At 40.7% G+C, this 18919-nt stretch overlaps 1 protein-coding gene across 2 annotated transcripts in view; it reads left to right on the forward strand.

Moving 5' to 3' along the window:
• The window catches only part of DESI1 (desumoylating isopeptidase 1), a 19014-nt gene extending 1688 nt beyond the window's left edge, over positions 1-17326 (forward strand). The window contains exons 2-7 of one of the 2 annotated variants that reach the window (XR_009555750.1): positions 5416-5437; positions 6626-6695; positions 7725-7834; positions 10503-10625; positions 13884-15318; positions 15366-17326. Coding sequence is in view for 1 of the 2 variants with exons in the window: in XM_060245386.1 (XP_060101369.1) it covers positions 5416-5437; positions 6626-6695; positions 7725-7834; positions 10503-10625; positions 13884-13977 (419 nt within the window). In the remaining variant the exon portion in view is untranslated. Of the gene's footprint in view, positions 1-5415; positions 5438-6625; positions 6696-7724; positions 7835-10502; positions 10626-13883 lie in introns of both variants that reach the window. The other variant, XM_060245386.1, reaches the window with a different exon arrangement.
• Positions 17327-18919: the final 1593 nt, after the last annotated feature.

Below are 18919 nucleotides of genomic sequence, written 5' to 3' on the forward strand. Positions count from 1 at the left end.
TATATAACAAATTTTGATTTGATTCTTCTTGCCTGCTGAAGTAATGAGAGAGAATTTTATCTGATAAAATCTAGGAACTTCTATCTGATAGGTACAGCTGTGTGGAGAGTGTCTCAGGCTTCCATTCCTATGCATTCTTTCTCACCTGGGAATAAACCCTACTGAAATCTGTATGACTTTCTTCTGAGAAAAGATTCATAAGTGAGGGTTGTCAATAAAATGGAATGCTGCCTCAATGGTGACCTGCTAATCTCCATTTTATTATCCTGTTTAGTACAACGCTCAGTTCAGTATTTGTGATAATTTAAGATAGATCCTGACTTTATACTTTATTAAAGATAACCAACTCTTATAGTTGCTCTGGATAAAGGAAGGCAGTCTTTAAATCTGTCTACCTCCATCTGTCCTGACTACAAGTCATTGTAGACATTAGAGAAAGGAGAATGAAAAGCCACATTTTTAACTATGTTCTCTTATAACATCTTGCCAGTTTGTATGCTTGCAAAACAGTAGAACACTGAGACTGAAATGGGAACAACAGTTGGCTACACGCCACTTAGGTACACAGAAGATACACCAAAAGGTACTGCATAGAGATGAGTGCCTTACAAAGCAGAGATGCTATCAGGGGTGTCCAAACTGTGGCTCAGGAGCCAAATGTGGTTCTTTCTCATGTATTGTGTGGCTTTCAAAGCCCCCAACACCCTGTCAGCCAGCTTGGAGAAGGCATTTCTCTCTTTAAATCACTTCTCCAAGCCAGCCAGTGGCTTGGAGAATGCATTTAGAGTTAAAATTGCTTTCTTTCCATCTCTCTCTCTCTCTCCCCCCACCATCTGTTTGCCTGCCTTCCTGTCTTGTGGCTCTCAAACATCAGACATTCATGTTTTGCAGCTCTTCAACATCTGATGTTTATTCTGTGTGGCTCTTACGTTAAGCAAGTTTGGCCACCCTTGTGATATATTATCTCTGCCTTTCTGCGAATCACAAAACCTTTTCAGGGAGAAATATTTGCTAAAGTAAATGCAATAGGATTTGATGGGCTAGTTGCTAGAATAGAACTGTGACCTCTTGGCTTGTGTGTAGAGTAAGCATAGATGGTGATTGGTTTCAGTACTTTCTGTCAGCCTTCTTATTCTACGAAGTATCTTTCCAAATTTGTATGTTCTGTATAATCTTCTGTTTTTCCCACTCTTGCTGTTGGTCCACCTATAAAGGAGGACAGAACCTCCCGTACTATTAATAGTTGTATTTCAGCAGATTCAGCTTCTTGTGCAGAGGTGAGAATACTGCAATGGCAGAACTTTATCTCCCTGATATCTTGTTAAAGATACAGGTTTCCTATGAATCTGATTAACCCCCTTATTAACATACTGTCAAATCTGTTTTGTATGTAGAGTACAAATCCACAAAGTCTGTGTCTCTTCACAATGGTGATAATCAAATAATGTTACACAAATATTATGCAGTGCTGCACTTCTAGCTGCACTTTTGTTGAAGTTTGGGGGAACAAGTTGCTGTCAAGTCACAGCCAACTTATGGCAACTCCATAGGATTTTCAAGACAAGAGAAATTCAGAGGTGGTTGGCCATTGCCTTCCCGTGTGTAGCAACCCTGAGTTTTCCTGGTAGTCTCCCATCCAAGTACTAACCAGGACCAAACCTGCTTAGCTTCTGAGATCTGAGGCGATCAGGATATCCTGGGCTATCCAGGTCAGGGTTTGAATTATTTATCTTAGACTATTTAATCTAAAAAAAAAAAAGTGTGGTGGATGACAGAATTTAAAAACCAACATAAAATCTCGTTAGACTTGGGGAAATTGTGATCTCTGATTTATGCCACCAAATCGCATAGAAAAGCTTTAACATAGTGCTGAAATAATTGTAGTTTTGCCTGGGACATAACAGTTCTAGGGGCACAAAGACCTTTCTCCCCAAGTCCTTGCTATCTGAACATGGTTTTGCTAGTTGGGCAACTTTAGCAGTTGTGATGGGAGCATAGCAATGCTGACAGCCTGTTAGGTCCTTTGTGTACAAGCTGCACGTTTTTCAACTACATTGTAACCTTTCAGCAAAATTTCCACAGGCCCATTTTCATTGACAGTTACCATACATACTGTCCATATATAATGGAGAGGGGAGATGTGTTTCTCTTTATTGCTACTGTATTTTTGTTCTTTTCAATGACTAGATGGGTACACAATACAGGACATGGAGTACACAGTTTCCAATATATCTGGGCAGAAAAAGTGCCCATAGTAATTTACCTGCATTCCACACAAAATGTACAACAACAACAAAAGCGATCTGGAAAAGAATTGTATTTTTTCAGGGGGGTGGATTCTTGAGTTCTTGGGAAATGCAATTACCTGCAACAAATTACGACTTTTAAGGAGATTGTATGGAGAGTGCCCGCCCCAAAATGTTTATTGGGCCCCCCCCCAAAAAAAATCCCCACCTTTATATATGATGTCTTTAAGCTGTTTGGGTTTTAGATATTGCTGGTGAAAAGCAGAATGCTGGTGTCTTTACTTTCCATTCCCACCCACCCACAAATCTCTGGGGAAGGCAGGAAACAAGAATAAGCTTGCATGAGTCTGCAGAAAGCTTAGCTTTGAAAACTATTCAGTGTGGGGGAGGTGCTTATATTGTGTGACTGCTGTATGAAGTGGCTATTGTGACACATTCATTGGTCACAGTGACAGGGCAAACTTAAGGATCAAATATGAGAATGCAGCAGAGTGGGGGGAGTCTAAAGAGGTGAGTGGGAGGACCTTGATCCCCCCCCCCACTCAAAAATGAATGTTTGGAAAGCCAAATGTGTTACATAGCTCTCTCTGCAAATGAAAGTGAAATTACTTTAGAATGTTTTGAAATAAAATTATTTATGCTTTCAGGCCTTTGTACAGGAGTCAGGTAGATATATAGACAATAGTTTATTTGACCCCTTGTGCTTTGATGATAGTAATAGTTCTTGTTTTCAGGGTGCTTTGTGCTCTTAAAGAAAATCTCAAAAGTTTGCTAACAAATATATGTAGCTGAATATTTTTAATCAGGATGGCAACCGTTCTTATTGTTCTCAGGCATAACTACATATTTTCACATGAAGATTCATTGCTAACTATTAGGGAGCTACAGACCCTAGCAATATTATAGGTGTGTGCAAATATTGTACATATCTGGTTTGTGTTCAGATGTATCAGGATTTATCCTACCACCCTGTGCAACAAAATGCAGTGTGTTCTGTTGACGCAAGACACATTTAGTCAATACAACTCTTGGGTAAGTGGAATATGTGTAGTGCCCATAGAGCACACTATTCTAAGTAGCACACATTTGTAGAATACAACCAATAATTTTTATTTAATATCAGCACTTTAAAGCTGGTGGATTTTAATTAATGCCAATTTAAAGGCATTAAATATGCAGCACTAGGAAAGAGGGAATTTAAAATTATACAGCTCCAGTATTTACAATAAACATTTGCACATTCATGTGGCTTTGATTTGACTGATGTGCATTTTTACTATTTCCACACCCCAACAACTTGCTGTTAAACATTTTTTTAAAACCCCTGTTCTCAGGATTTTGCAGGTGGGGATAAACATACCCATAGAAGAATTTCAGTGATCACAATTTTTATCAAAATCTGAACCTGATAAACTCAGATCAGCAAATGTGCATATAAAACTATCAATGTAATGATTACAGACTATCAAAACCTTCCATGTCCTGCCCATTTCTGGTCTTCTGGTACACCACTGTAGATCTAATTGCAGCACTAATACCATGTATCATGAACCCAAGGGACATGTGTACCAAAAACAAAACAGCAGCCATTTTCTGAGCCAGTTATTGTACTCTGTTTTGATCAGAATGACAATTGACCCTTGAGGCCAAACAAACATGATGTAGAATGTGGTTGGATCTGCCAACGTTATTATTATTCTTTAATATATAAAGCAACCATGAGATGTTTAAATTTTGAACACAGCAGTGGTGCATGTGGGTTAATTTTTCTTCCTTCCCTCCCATGTTCCATTTGAAGCCAAATTTCTATTGGTACAAAATGCAGCAGCTTGACTATTGTCTGGAACTAGCTGCTTTGCATATAGTGCTGTCTTCTTAAAACTGCTACACTGACTGCTCTTCTGTTTCTGGCTTCATTTCAAAATGCTGGTTCTTATGTTAAAGCTCTTCCTTCATCTGGGACTCAACATACCTAAAGGACCATCTTTTCCAGTAGTTTTTTCTTCTATTCCCTTCCTCAATTATATGAGAGCTTCTGACCAGTGTTCCCTCTAAGTTGAGTTAGTGTGAGCTAGCTCATAGTTTTTTAACCTCCAGCTCACACATTTTTGTCTTAGCTCAGGAAAAATGGCACTAGAGCAAAACAATTTATGCAGTACCTCACAGCTTTAATACCAATAGCTCACAAAGTAGAATTTTTGCTCACAAGACTCCACAGCTTAGAAGGGAGTATTGCTTCTGACTGGTTTTTCACAGCAGTGGCTCCTATTTTTTTTTTAAATGGTCTTCCTGACTGTTGCCCCCAAATCACCATACAGATTTACACAGTTTCTCACAACAAAGTAATAAATTACTAGCCTCCCAACATGTGCAGCTTGGGTGATAATTGGAAGTGATGTTGCTGGCCTGAATGGAGAAAGAACCAACTCACTTGATGTTGTTGGGAAACTATTCTTACACAGAGTTGCCAGGTCTGTTGAAAAATACCTGGAGACTTTGAGGATGGATCCAGGAGAGGGCATGGTTTGGGGAGGGGCCTTAGCATGGTACAATGCCATAGAGACCACTCGTAAAAGCAGCCATTTTCTCCAGGGGAGCGGATCTATGCCAGCTGGAGATCAGTTGTAAAAGCAGGAGGTCTCCAGGCCCCACCTGAAGGCTGGCACCCTATCATGCTGCAGACAAACAAGGTTGCCAATAGCTCTGGAAGGAAAAAACACATTCTGTTCCTTTAATAAAGGCTTAATGTGTGGAAATGTGCAGTTGAAGCTTTTCATGGCATGGAGATAATTTCATCAGGTAAATAACATCCCATTAAACTACTATTAAAGAGGCAAGACATTTTTTTTCTCCAGGCAATTGGCAGCCATCGAAGCAAGTAGTTATATTTTGACATGCTCTAAGAGCAGGTTCTAGTATTGTGTCTTTTTGTAGCTTTATGATCTATTAATATAATCTTCAAGGTTAAGAATGTGACCCATTGCCATCCCAGTCAATACCCATAGTACTAACTTCACCAAAGCGAAAGGAATATACTGCTTTCTCTGCTTTTTTATGGTTCCACTTGATGCTGTACTTTGCTTGTATTGCAGCATGAATTAATAGTTGAGAGAGGTAACAGGTTGCAAGATACTCAGTAGGTTCCTGTTTTTTTCTCTTACATATACAGGGAAGCAGCTGGATGGCATCTGGTGAGTAACCAACATTAAAATGGGTGCTTCATAGTGTGAAATGTTCCTGCTGTTGTTGTACTGAAAAAAACTATTGCATGAATGTAACAGTGTAGACCCTAATTTAGGTCATAAGTATTTTACCTGTCTTTTTCTTACATTAGACAATGGAGTCTCAGTTCTAACAATTAAATAGGGTTGCCAAGAGGCCTGTAGGAAAAAAAAATTGTGTACCCCTTGAATGGAGGCACAATGTGTGGAAATGCACAGCTGAAGCTTTTTATGGCATGGAGGTAAAAGATGTCAACTGGTAAATGACATCCCATTGAGCCTCTATTAAAGGGAAAGGACTTTTTTCTGCAAGCTGTTGGCAACCTTACACACTAATCCAAAATATATGCTGAGTGTTACAAAAGCAAAGAGGTCCTTGTTCAGTTTTTTTCAGTGACAATTAAACAGTTTTAATTTTGGCCGTTGAATGTATGAATGTTCAAAGTCGGCAACTCAGTATTGCCTACTATGGCAGCAGTTTTTGAGGGTCTGGGGTGGAGAAAGGTTTTTTCCTAGCAGCTGCCCCTTGAAATGGTTTTATATCTAGATGCCAGGGACTGAAACTAGAACCATCTACCTACTTTATCAATGAACCAAACTGGAAAAATGAAGCATAGAGTGGATTATTTATTTTGTAAAGCTATGGCTGCTGTGTTTGATTTGATTTAAAAAACCCACTTTGAATTGGGCGATAATAAAAAATGATGAATAAAAGCACTTGGAAAACTACAGGTGTGAGTTGCTATCCTAGAAGAGGCAAAATTGTCCTCTCTCATGGGAGACTGTATGTATCTGCTCTGTGATGGTATCTGCTATGGTATTAAGATTTCCTTAATGGATGGAAACCTATATAAATATATATACTTGCATGGAACAGACCCTCCTGTTTTCATGCAGTTGAGCCTGAAACACAAATAGCCCCAATACTTGTTGTTGAAAGCAGGACAGTAGATGCTGTCCAAAATCAAGTGAGGAACTGTGTGTTTGTTCCACATTAAATTTGCTAAACTATTTGATTTAGTAATATTGTGGGTGAGAGGGGTTTTTTAAATTTTTACTTGTGATCCTATTGAATCTGTTTCCCACATGCTTTCTCCCTCATGAAACTATTCATTCTGTGTTTTCAACATGCTTTCTCCCTGTTCCCTCTCTTCTCAGGCACACTTCCATAATTGTCCACAGGGATGAATTCTTCTATGGAAGTGGTGGGATCTCCAGTTGTGCGCCGGTAAGTTTTTAATATTTTTAGTTTTTCTAGTTCTACATCTCCTTGTAGGTTGCTGCATATCAATTTATATAACTTAGAACATTAGCAAGTAAATTAGGTGTTTAATGAAGCATTGCCAGTTACTAAATATGCAGTGGGCTGTGCTTCAGAACTCTGAAAAACTTCTTGCGCATGTGCTGCAATTTTCTAATTTTGAAATAGACTTTGTGTTTCTTATATCTAGCACAGTATCTTATACCACCAGTAACCACTGTTGGCTGTCTAGTTAGAGTTGTCCGATAAGGTTTTGGCCAGGTAAAGTTTTTTTTAAACCTGGTACTATGTCTTGGGGTGGGGAGGCTTGAAGCAGAAGACACCACTTCCTTAATTTGTACTAGCCTATCTTGGCTTACTTTCCCCTCTTGGTTTTTGGTGTATATTGAGGTTGCAAGGAGTTTTAAATGGTTTATCCTGAAAGTTGACAAAGCTGAGGTCCTTAGTCCTCTGTACCCACAACCAGTGTTTAAGATGCAAAGTCTTGTGAGCAAAAATTCTACTTTGTGAGCTACTGTCATTAAAGTTGCGAGTTACTGCATAAATTATTGTGCTCTGGGGCCATTTTTCCTGAGCTAAGACAAAAATGTGTGAACTGGAGGCTAAAAATCTGAGCTAGCTCACGCTAACTCAGCTTAGAGGGAACATAGCCCACAACCACAAAAAAAATCAGTAGAAATCAAAGTTCATCTCTTTTCTTCCTTCTACTCCAGTTCAAGTTGGGGATACGTGAAGGTACTTTTGGAACTTGCCACCATCATTGGAAATTATCAGTATATTAAAATAAAATAAAAATTTCACCAGGAGAAAGGAGCGTCTGGCAAGCCAAGTGGAAACTGGAAGCCCCCTCAATTGTCAGTATATTGGCAATATGCTAGCCAGTATGAGCAGTTTCTTTGAGGCACAGAAAATCAGTTCCCATGATGCATTTTCCATAGGACATTGAGCAATTCTGAAAACATTTATTTAGTGACTTTTGGGTTGTAAATTTCACAGGGTGGAACGTTGCTTGGGCCTCCAGATTCCATTGTGGACCTGGGATGCACAGAAGTTACAGAAGATCTCTTTCTGGAATACTTGGCCTCATTGGGGGAATCTATATTCAGGTAAGAAAATGCTGAGAATGATACAGAAGAAGGAAGACTTCTTGGTACAGATTCCACAAGCATGATCTTTTTTAAACAACTTTTTTTGAGAGTCCTATGGCTATAAGGTTCTAAAGAACATTTATTTAAAATAAATATAATGCATAGCAAGTGTAGTATCTGCTTCAGAGTTCATGTTGGAATCGTTTGCACAAGCCGTACTTTATATTTTGCTTTATATTATATGGTACAGATTAGGAAGGTCTAATACTATATGGGTATAGGAAAGCGAAATAGGTACATGGACAGCCCTTCCAGTTATATTAAGGCTGATGGGAAAGAAGTGTCTTCCATTTGCTTCCAAATGGAAATCACCTGCAGCACTCTTGTTGGGGGTTAAAGGAGAATTCAGGAGATTATTATTTACCTTCCCTTTATCCCCCATCAAAAATGGTATAGAACTGTTCTTCCATAGTCTTGCAAGGCTAGGACTTTGTTAAAAGGCTTAAAAAAGTGACATTAGCCTACTTGACTTGCTTCCAGCGCTCTGCTGTGGGAGGAGAGAGGTGTGAAGACATCTGCTTTCCAAACTATCCACCTCCATCAACAACTCTGGGGTCAGGCCTTCCCATTGCCTTCAGCAGCTCAGAATTGCAGGACTGGAGAGATTTGTCCTATGCCATGACCTCTTACCCATGTGCCATGGGGGTCAAACCCCATAGGCTAACTTTACCAGCTTCGAGAGCTTAAGAGGAAAGGTCTCTCTCTCTCCCTCCCATTTTCAATATGATTGCCAATGGACCTGGTGGGGGGGAATGTCCTGTTCCTTTAATAAAGGCTTAATGTGTGAAATAAGCAGTTGGATTTTTTTCATAGTAAGGGTTTAAATAACATCCCATTAAATCTCTATTAAAGGGATGGGAAATGTTTTTCTACTGGAAGTTGGCAACTGCATTCTTCAAACAATAGACTGAGTAATTCAGTTCAGTAGAGAAGCATCTTTATGGGACTGGAGGAACAACATCATTACCTGTCCTCCCATGCCAGTGCTGTTGGGCAACTTCCCCATGAGGAAATGGAATTGGGAAAATCCGTGGCAAGAGGATCAAAATTCTGGGTTTGTGCCTGGAAGGGCAAATTATTCTGTGGAATCCAGGACAAACCATGGATGATTAGGATTGCAGATATGGGAAAATTTAACACTATGGGATTGGTCTAAATTGTACTCTTGAGAGTTTAAAGGGCCCAGTTGCTGTTTCAAAGCTAGAGAACCAACAATCTGCCTCTTTGAAGCTATGGATGATTAGGACTGCAGATATGGGAAAATTTAACACTGTGGAATTGGTCTAAATTGTACTCTTGAGAGTTTAAAGGGCCCAGTTGCTGTTTCAAAGCTAGAGAACCAACAATCTGCATCTTTGAAGCTAGAAAATGTACCCTTATGCCCAAACTGTTTCATAGAGCTTGGGGGGAGGGGGCAAACTCGAAACAGAATATATCATCATGTTGTGTATACACAGTTGAACTGAGCCAGTGATAATAAAGTATAACAGTGGTTGATTGTCTTATGTCTGGTCAGGTACTCTTTGAAATGTAATTTGGAACAATATCTCTGTTTACATAGCTATGGATTATCCTGTGCCAAGCACAGTCTTCTAGCTTTGAGGTTTTCTTTCCCCACTTCATTGTTGAGGAACAATGTATTGAAACTTACTTTAAAGAGAATTATCTATTTCAAGGAGAATTGTGCGTTCTTCCTATACTGAAACAGGTCAGGTATTCATACGTGCTTCAGAGATGTATAATTGTGCAAGAAATCAGAAAAGCAGTGTAGATGCTGTAGCTTAGTTGCAGGCTCAATCAGTGTAGCACTAACCTGTTCTACATTATGTGGCTTCTTCATTGCAATATATGGAGCTAACTACATGCATGTTAGGGCTCATATTCTGCTTTAGTATGTTTTGTTTCTGTTTTTATAAATAGCTGTTTAGGAGGGAGGCATTTCATGTGGAGAGGCAAGATGGAGGATGCTTAACACTTACCCTACCAATAGCTTCTTGGATCTAAATCACCCATCTCAACTGATTTTTATTCAGATACTTATACCCCAGTTTTGTCCTTAATGGGGACCCAAATCAGCCTACAATATCATTATTCATGCTTCCATTTATCCTAATAACAATCCTGTAAAGTCCATTGGGGTGAGAAAATGACAGCCCCAGGGTCAGACCTCAAATTTTCATAGCAGAGTAAGTATTTGAACTTGGGTCTCCAGATTCTAGTCCAACAGTCTAACTACTAAACCATACTGACTCTTTTACAGGGTTCATAATGTTAGCAAATGCATTTTGAATGCTCTTGTGGGGGGGGTGGGATTCATCCAAAAAGTTACTGGCATGGAAAGGGTTAAACAGCCCCTACTTTCTGCTTTTCCACTCAAAGATTTTCTTCCTACAGCTGATATGCTTTTCTTTTAAAAATTGCATACTGGTACCAATATGCACACTTGCATGTAATATAACATCAGAGGCCAGTTATATCAGAGTGTTGTGAGGCTTACTGGTTTTTATGAACAGCATACGCGTTGTTTTAGTCCTTTTGAATGAAAAGTAATTGTTCTCCATTACTGATTTGCTGTCTCTCTTGTTCATTCTCTTCCCTGTGTTTGGACTTTTCTTTGGGGCTACAGAGGAGAATCTTACAATCTTTTTGACCATAACTGCAATACGTTCAGCAATGAAGTGGCACAGTTTTTGACAGGGAGGAAGATCCCTTCCTACATCACTGACCTTCCATCTGAAGTGCTTGCAACGTGAGTAGAGTCCCTGTTGATAAGTGTTGTGCTGCACTCTTTAGAACAGAGGTAGGCAGCCCCTAGCAACACACTGAACCATGCATCAACAGCAACACACAAGATCATTTTGCTTGGTATGATCTCCGCCCAAGCAACTGAGGTATTTCTGATGCCAGCAATGCAGGAGAAAGCAATAGGCATAGTTTATGCCTGTCATTGGCTTCCAGACTTGCACAGACATCAGCTAAGTCAAAGATGAATCCCAGAGATGCTGGTAGCCTCACTGGGGCCTTGCTTGCTCCAAGTGTGTTGGACCAAGTACAGCTCTTCCCACCCACCCCCATTTTATTTGTTAGCACACCAACATATTCACTGTATTTTGGGCAAAAGGGTTGTTTCCCCTGTCTTAGAATGTGAGTTTTAGCTTCATAAATGATTATACTCAAATAATTCATGTTGGGAGCTGTGGCTTTTTAGGAATTCTTTAGTAATGGTACTGATTTTATTACTGTAAAATACATATCCTCCAGACTGGCTTCAATCAAGAGATCTGAGCAAGGCAGAGTTGTCCTTAGTCCCGTTAATGCTGTTTAAAAGCAATCATTTGCCATAAAGCCATAATGCTGTTAAAAAGCCAGGCTGTTATTGAGACTCCCTAGATGGGAGCACATACAGCCAGGCCTGTGGGAACTGCACTAGCTGCCAATAGTGTACCAGATTCATTACAAGGTGCTGGTTATTACGTTTAAAGCCCTATATGGCCGAGAACCTGCCTACCTTAGGGACCGTCTCTCCACATATATTCCCCAGAGGGTACTGCAGTCTGGTTCTCAAAATCTTTTGGTAATTGCCGGGCTGAGGGAGGCCAAACTGAAAGTCACCAGAAAAAGGGCCTTCTGGATTGTAGCCCCTCACTGGTGGAACCAATTGCCAGAGGAAGTGCAGGTCTTGCGGAGCCTTGACCAGTTCCGCAGGGCCTGCAAGACCACTCTTTTTCAGCTGGCCTTTACTTAAGAAGGAATCTACTCTAGAAGGAATACCATTGCCATGGAAAGACTGTAAGATGCATACATCAAGATTTTAGCACCAAATCAACTTAGATGGTTTTAATGGATGATTTATAATATGTATGTTTGATTTATAATATGTATTGTTTTAAATGTTGAAGTTTTTATGCTGTGAGCCACTCTGAGCCTGCTTTGGCGGGGAGGGCCGGATATAAATTTATTATTATTATTAGCATCATCATCATTTTAGAGTCTTGGCTATATTGTGAAATGATAAGCTAGTGGGGAGGAGGCATCCTAAAAGTGCCATTGGGCGTGTCTCTCTCTCCTATATCAAGGAATTTCATGAAAACACTGCAGTGACTGAGAGGAAGTCTCAATCACTTATTCGAGAAAGCACATACAAGAAACTCTTCCTTGAACCTGATGTCAGGAATATTGTCAGTCTGCATCTCTGTCAGCTAAGAGCTAGATAAGCTGCTGTGGCAGTCCAAGCAGATGGTTGAAGAAACATCCCTGGAGAGGCAGAACACTCTCTGGGTCATCCTCAGCCTTATTAAATCTGCCTCCTCAGCGGTGGCTGAGGGAAGGAGATGCAGCATCCAGCCTGAAGAGTGCTCCCAGGGTCACTTGCAACATCAGAAGATGCCAGAGCACATAACTTTTTGTTTGTTTAGTTTAATATAGTTATATAATCACACACCATTCTTTTTAAATTATGACTGTTTCTAACAACCAAGGAAAGTTGGTTTATAAAATCAAATTCAGTACTTTTAACAATAAATGCAAAAGATCACAGCCAATATCCACAAAACGCAAAAGATCACAACCAATATCCACAAAACAAAATAAATAACAAAGTCAACAATAAGCACAGAAGAAAACAGTAGAGAATAAAATGTATTATGCTAACCATCTGAATAAGCCCAGACAAGTAAAAATGTCTACCTGGGGCGTGAAAGGCATGAGTTTGAGTGCTAGGCAGAAGGTTACAGGGAGGGCATTCCATAACAGAGTGCCACAACAGAGACCCCCTCTCCACCTGACCTCTGAGGCTGGAGAGAGATAGTGTAACCTCTTGGAATTAGTAGCACAGGAGCTGAGTTCACAGCACTCTACAGTCTTTGCAGCATTCTGGGGAAGCCAGGACATAACTTTTGGCTTCTGGGCAACTGCCATTGAAGTAGTATGCATCCTGCTTGTGGAGTGCTCCAGCAGCCAACTGCAAGGGATCCTGAGGCTTCCTTCATTTATCACATTCTGTATCTGCATAGGATGGTAAACTGTCCTGAGCAAATGCAAGGCCACCCAGAGAATTTTGACTTTCAAAGGAGTAGGCTATTATCACCAGGAAAAGAAGGCAAAACGTAGGAAAGAATTCTTCATTGCACTCTGCTTCCGGTCGGTATCAAGAGTCAGGGCTGCTCTGGCACCTTTTCCTGTGCATTCACTATGCAGATGGAGCAGATGCTGTTGTGGGCTCTGCTCTCTTACATATATTGCTTACAGAGATCAGCTGCACTGAAATGGTACATGTCAGGTTGGAACTAGCCAGTGTTTCCACTAGTGAAAAGGGAAGAAAGGGGTTCCCTCAGCCCACTAAAAAAGGCTGTGCTGGGCATCTGGGACCTGCATGGACAAAAGCTATGAAGAACAGAGGCTGTAGTAAAGAGGGCAATTAGATGAGATCGAATGAAAAAGATGTCTGGATAGATTCCTATATGTATCTCCCTTGCTCCTCTAGGTAAACACTTAGGGTTTTTTTTTTCACTTTTATCCAGAAGAACTGGATTGGATTTTATAAACCAACTTTCCTCGGCTGTTAGAAGCAGTCATCATAATCTGCCTAAGTTCACAGCTATGCTGATTCTGTGAATTTAGGCAGATCATGGAAAGAGGGCAGGAAGGGTTGCATCAGTGCTTAGTTCTTGTGGTTCTTTCTTACACACCCAGGGAAATGCTGATTGCCACTTTGGGGGCAGGCAGGAATTTTTCTCCAGGTCATTTTTGCCAGGGATCCTGGAGCTTTTTTGTCATCTTCTGGGCGTGGAAAATGGGTCACTGGGGATGTATGTGTATGGGGGAGGTACTTCTGAAGTTCCTGCATTGTGCAGGAGATTGGACTAAATGACCCTGGAGGCTCCTTCCAACTCTGATTCTGTAATTCTAACCTTTGTTTCAATTTTGGTTAGGAAATTATTTGGGTAGAGAGTGCTTGGAGACCTTAAATCCACTTTTCTTTTCTCTTTCACCTTTTGTACTGCTTCAGACCCTTTGGACAAGCTTTAAGGCCTCTGCTCGACTCCATCCAGATCCAGCCACCTGGAGGAAACACTTTCAGCAGACATAATGGACAGAGCTAGCAAATATCATGGAAAGTGCCTCCATTCACCAGGGCTTTCCCTTTTAAAACCCAAATGTACCAGATTCCTATTTTGATTTCATGCCAGAGATAACAGCAAGAGGGTGCTCCAGACCGTCCAGCAAGAGTAGTTACTGGTTTGCATGTGATATGATGCTGCAGGGGTGGGGGGAGGGTTGGGTTATAAAGTCAAAAGGCATTATAGCTACTTGCTAAAGGTGTGGGGGTGTTTTTGTTTGTTGGGAGGGTTGTCTTGGTTCACTTCTGATGCTTTTAAAATACTCCCTGCTAAGGAATTGGAGAGTAGAAGCCCCATTGCAAAACTTGGAGTGAGATGAGTAGCCCTAACCATCCCTTGGCAGATTAGCTTTTTTTTACCCTTGTTATGATATACTTGTGGCAGATGTAGCCCCAAGAGTATGAGTCTTGCAATATTTACATTCTAGTTAACCCTAACCCAGTATTAAACTTGAATATTCTTTTGTGCTATCTAAAAAAGGATGGAAAGTTAAAAACTTTCACTGTGAAGTAATGTTATAAGAATTGTCTTAAATTAACAATATAAATTTTCAGTTATTGAAACCTCCATGATAAATGATTGGATGGATGCCTTTCTAATCCTGATTGCCACCTATCTCACAGTATTTCAGCTGGACTGGAAACAATGTGTGGAGTGTCCAGTTTTAGAGAGAATTATCCCTTCAGTTCATATGTGAAGCCCCCCTTGAATCTGGTGACGTTAAAATTGAAGTCTTTATCACTCTAAGCAGTCTTTGCTCCATATGATAAAGGAAAATGTGGCACCTATGTATAGCTGTACAGCTATGTTATTTAAGCACATGCCTTCTCTGATACCACAGTCTTTCCATGTGAGAGTGAGGTAGATGTTGCAGATGGTCTATGGTTTGAGGTGATACATGGGTTATTCAAACTAGCTGGTAACTACTCTAGAAGTTACAGTCCCAAATCAAAATTAGCATATGTTATTTATGAGGGAAAGAGGGAATCTACATAAAACTTCCTTGTACATTGTATTTAAGTTATATGCTGCTTATAAGGAATGTGCAGCTCCTATAGGAAAGGTGTTGGCACTCCATCTTCCTCCCAGTATATTCAGAAAATTTGGTTCAGCTGTGCAGGGCAAGGAACAAATGATGATGATTATACACTGGTTTTCCTGGTAATTATTTCTCCACTTTATCTTATCCGTAGTTCAGGAAAACAAAATGGGGCAAAGGCAGTTAGCCTTTGTGAAGCCTCACAATAAGCGACAATAACTTTGTCTCAAACACAACCTGGTCTATTGTATTAGTTATTATTTCAGTAAACTTGGAACTCTTAGGTGGTCCATTGTATTGATTATTAATTAAGCTAACTTGGAACTCTTAGGCCCTGATGATGCTCCAAAAAGATGCACAGCAAAAGCTATTTTTTGCTCATAGCTGACAGGAAGGGAAGATAATTTTGTTTTTGCTCAGAGATAATTACTTTTGTTGTATAATATAGTGGGATTGCTCTGTTATGTATGAGGATAAATGGCAACCTCCTAGCAAGGTAGCCAAATAGCAGTCTGTGGGCATCCTTATTCCATTTGTTCACTGAAAGGTTCTAAGGTGACAGGAAAAATGCAACCCTACCCCACCACTGGGCTCTTCTCTAGTCCTCTTTCCTTTCTTGTTGTGGGATAAAACTGGATTCTTGTTTGCTGGAGCAAACAGGAGAGGATGATATGTGAAGAGACTGGACACAGTGGTGGCATCATCTTTTGCTACCTCAACCCTTAGATGGGATCTCCACATGGCAATCTGACAACCCCACTGCCTTTCTAGTCTGGTAGCATTTTATACCAATTTTGGCAGCTGTGGCTATATAAGAATAACTAACACAAAATCTGTTCCTGAATATTCTTAATATACTGTTCTTTTGCTTGCTATAAAGACATTTGTCATTTCTTCTTTTCATGATACAGGAGAGAAACAGCAGGTGTTGAATCTTTTAAAAATGTATCCTGTTGAAGTTTATGGAAGCACTTAGTAATTGTCTCTTCAGATAGTTGTTTCCTTCAGCTGGGTCCAAAATACGTTTACTTCCAAGAAAGCTCCACTGAGGACCATTGGAGTTTTTAAAGAATTGTGTCCTGGTTCCTCACAGCCACATAGCAGCTGTCGGAAATGGCCTTTAAAAAACTAAAGGATGCCACCACAGGAGGAGATAAGGCTTGTGCCTTCCCCAAAATTTGTTTTTATGTGCTGAAACCGCTTGGGGGAGTAATTTTCATTGCTCTATGTGCTCTGTGCACATGGCGCAGCAAAAATGGGGAAAGAAGTCCCTGTCAAGTGCTGTTTCAGCAGAGAAAAACTGCTGGGGGGGAAGTAGGAGCCCTTCTTCCCACCCCCCACCCCAATGGCATCCTGAGCCCATTTGGGCTCTCTATTTTTACAAAGCTATTCCCCGCCACATCTGCTTTATGGTTGTGGGGAACCTGGATCAACTCTCTGAAAACCTGAACATGCAGTACAGCCCTGGGACGTTCTTCCAAGTAACTGTGTCTAGGACTGGGGCCTTAGAAGTGCCAAACTTTTTTTTTTTAACTTGTTTGTATCATCTTAACCATTCCTTCTATCTGTTTTTGTGTGTGCCTTTCCCCAGCTGTCTAGACCATCTGGCCAAGTAGAGAAATGAAATGTCCTGGAACTTACTTGATCATCTTTTTTAGCATTTTCCTTCCCACTGCTCCAGGATTGCACATCCTGATCCTTTGTATGTCTCTTTAGAAGCAGGGATTTTAACTCTCCAGAAAATGTGTGTAAAACTTTAGAATGAGACTTCACCCCATACACACACCAGGAGGGTTGAAAGGAGCTGAGGATGAGATTATGGAACTGAATAGCTCTCCTCCCTAATGTTTCTGCTTAAGAGATAAGGCTTTTGCTTGTTCTATTTTAACATGTGTGCACTACCAATTCAAACCTTTGAAACGATGGGACTCCTAGAAGGGGCTGCGCTTCAAGGCTAACTCTCATTTCTAGGATAGAAGATAAATGTATGTGCCCCCTCCCAGGTAACACGGTTGAGTGTGGGTGGTCAGCTTCCAAGGGGCTGACTGTACCCAGCATTCTACTTAGTCACATGTATTTATAAGTATGTAAAGGTATGAGATGTGTATATGTATGTAAATTGACTCACTTCCCACCTGAAGTGGCTGGCACAAGGCCGGGGGGAGGGGGTGTATCTAAGCAGCTCTCATGAGAGTGCAAAGGCTTGGCCCAAATAATGGGTCTGTCATATTTCTGGGGATTCCTTTTTGCCATTTTATAATTAAGATGAATAATAAAGCCTTTTGGCAGAAACTTGTTTGTTGGGTTGTTTATGTTTGGTTGCTTTTGCAGGCTTTATTTTTGTTGGGTTTTGTAGTCAGCTATTACAACATTGCTTTGTTTCTTCACACTGTATCCATTGATTCAGTTTTCTTTCAACCTGCTTATAACATAGGTTGTAATGAATCATAATTTTCATTTATACTAGAAATAGCATTGAGGGGAAAGATAATTACCCTTCTTTTGGTCCCCTTCAGACTTACAGTAGCTGTCAGTGGCACAACTGCTGAGCAAAGACAGTGAAATTACCAGTCGAAACTGTGCCATAACACATGTCAACTAATTAATGTCAACTTTTGGATTTGACTTTACCACATAATTTAGGGAGAAGAAGTACACTGCTACAAGCAGTGCAAGTCCTACCACCGATGGAGTCTACATTGGTGCCTGGAGTACAATTGGAAATATAGACAATTCCTAACTGTTTGACAGCAGTGCCTAAATGCTAAATGTTTCTGCACTAGTGTAGAGTGAGGGAATAAAATCTCAGTCTGAGAATCTCAGATATAATTTTAATAAAGCAGTTTATATTCCTAACAGCTATGAAACTATATTCTGTGCAGGTAACACTCATAAAATTTCAGAAATCCTAATTGCGCCTATGGAGAAATGCCTTCTCTCCTGGGAGGCTGGCAATGAGCAGGGTTTGACTGTGCATTTTAACCATTTCCACCCACCGCCCCGCCAGCTAAGAACCAGCAGGAGGGGTGGGGAGGAAAGTAGCCCTGGCATTCCAGACACATCTCTTAAGAAATGCTAATTAATCTAGCAGTGACATGGGCCAGTTCACACCCCCATTCTAGCAGGGAACTTAGAGTTGGGGAGGGTCTCGAAATTCTAAAGAGGCTTGAGGAAGAAACTCTTTGGAGACAATGGGAAAAGAAGCCTTGATCTGGACTGATGGGGTAAAGGGGGAGGGGAGACAGATTTGTCAAAACTGCCTTACAAGGGGAAGGGGGTCTCTATTTTTCTTGGGATGCTGAGCTGAACAGACCTCTTGTCATAGGTAAGGAGCAGGCAGCCATTTTGGACCATGCAATTGGCCCAAATTGCTGGGAGCTATGGTTAAGATAATGGAAGATCTTTAGAGGACTACGACTGGACACCTAAGAGTCAATCCTAATTTTAACATCTAGTTAGGGCATGTTTTAAAGAGGAACAGAGGATTTGCATTTTACCAGTTTCTTCCATGCTTCAATCTGACATTGTGCTAAAAATATGCTTGTAAACATTTTCTTTTTAATAAACTCTTTAAACTTTTGATTCTGGAAGTGTTTCTCCATACCACATAGACCCCCCACTGTTTTGGACACACTGTTCAAAGGGGAGCCCCAGGAAGAGGGAAAACAAGCAGTTGGCAACTGGCTATTCCCCCAGGGGTGCACAAGGCAAGGCATTAATCTGTCCCCTTGGTAGCCAGGTGTTGGGCTAGCAGAATAAGGCAAAGCTTCAGAGCTTGGAAGGGGACCTGAGAGCCCTGATCCCTTCAGTGGGAAATCCCCATATTGATCAGGTGGTGGTGGTTGCTTGAGAATAAAGGAAAAGCCCCTCCAGGGAGTTGGCAGC

Source organism: Heteronotia binoei, chromosome 8 (genome assembly GCF_032191835.1).
Source record: "Heteronotia binoei isolate CCM8104 ecotype False Entrance Well chromosome 8, APGP_CSIRO_Hbin_v1, whole genome shotgun sequence".
Taxonomy (NCBI): Eukaryota; Metazoa; Chordata; class Lepidosauria; order Squamata; family Gekkonidae; genus Heteronotia; species Heteronotia binoei.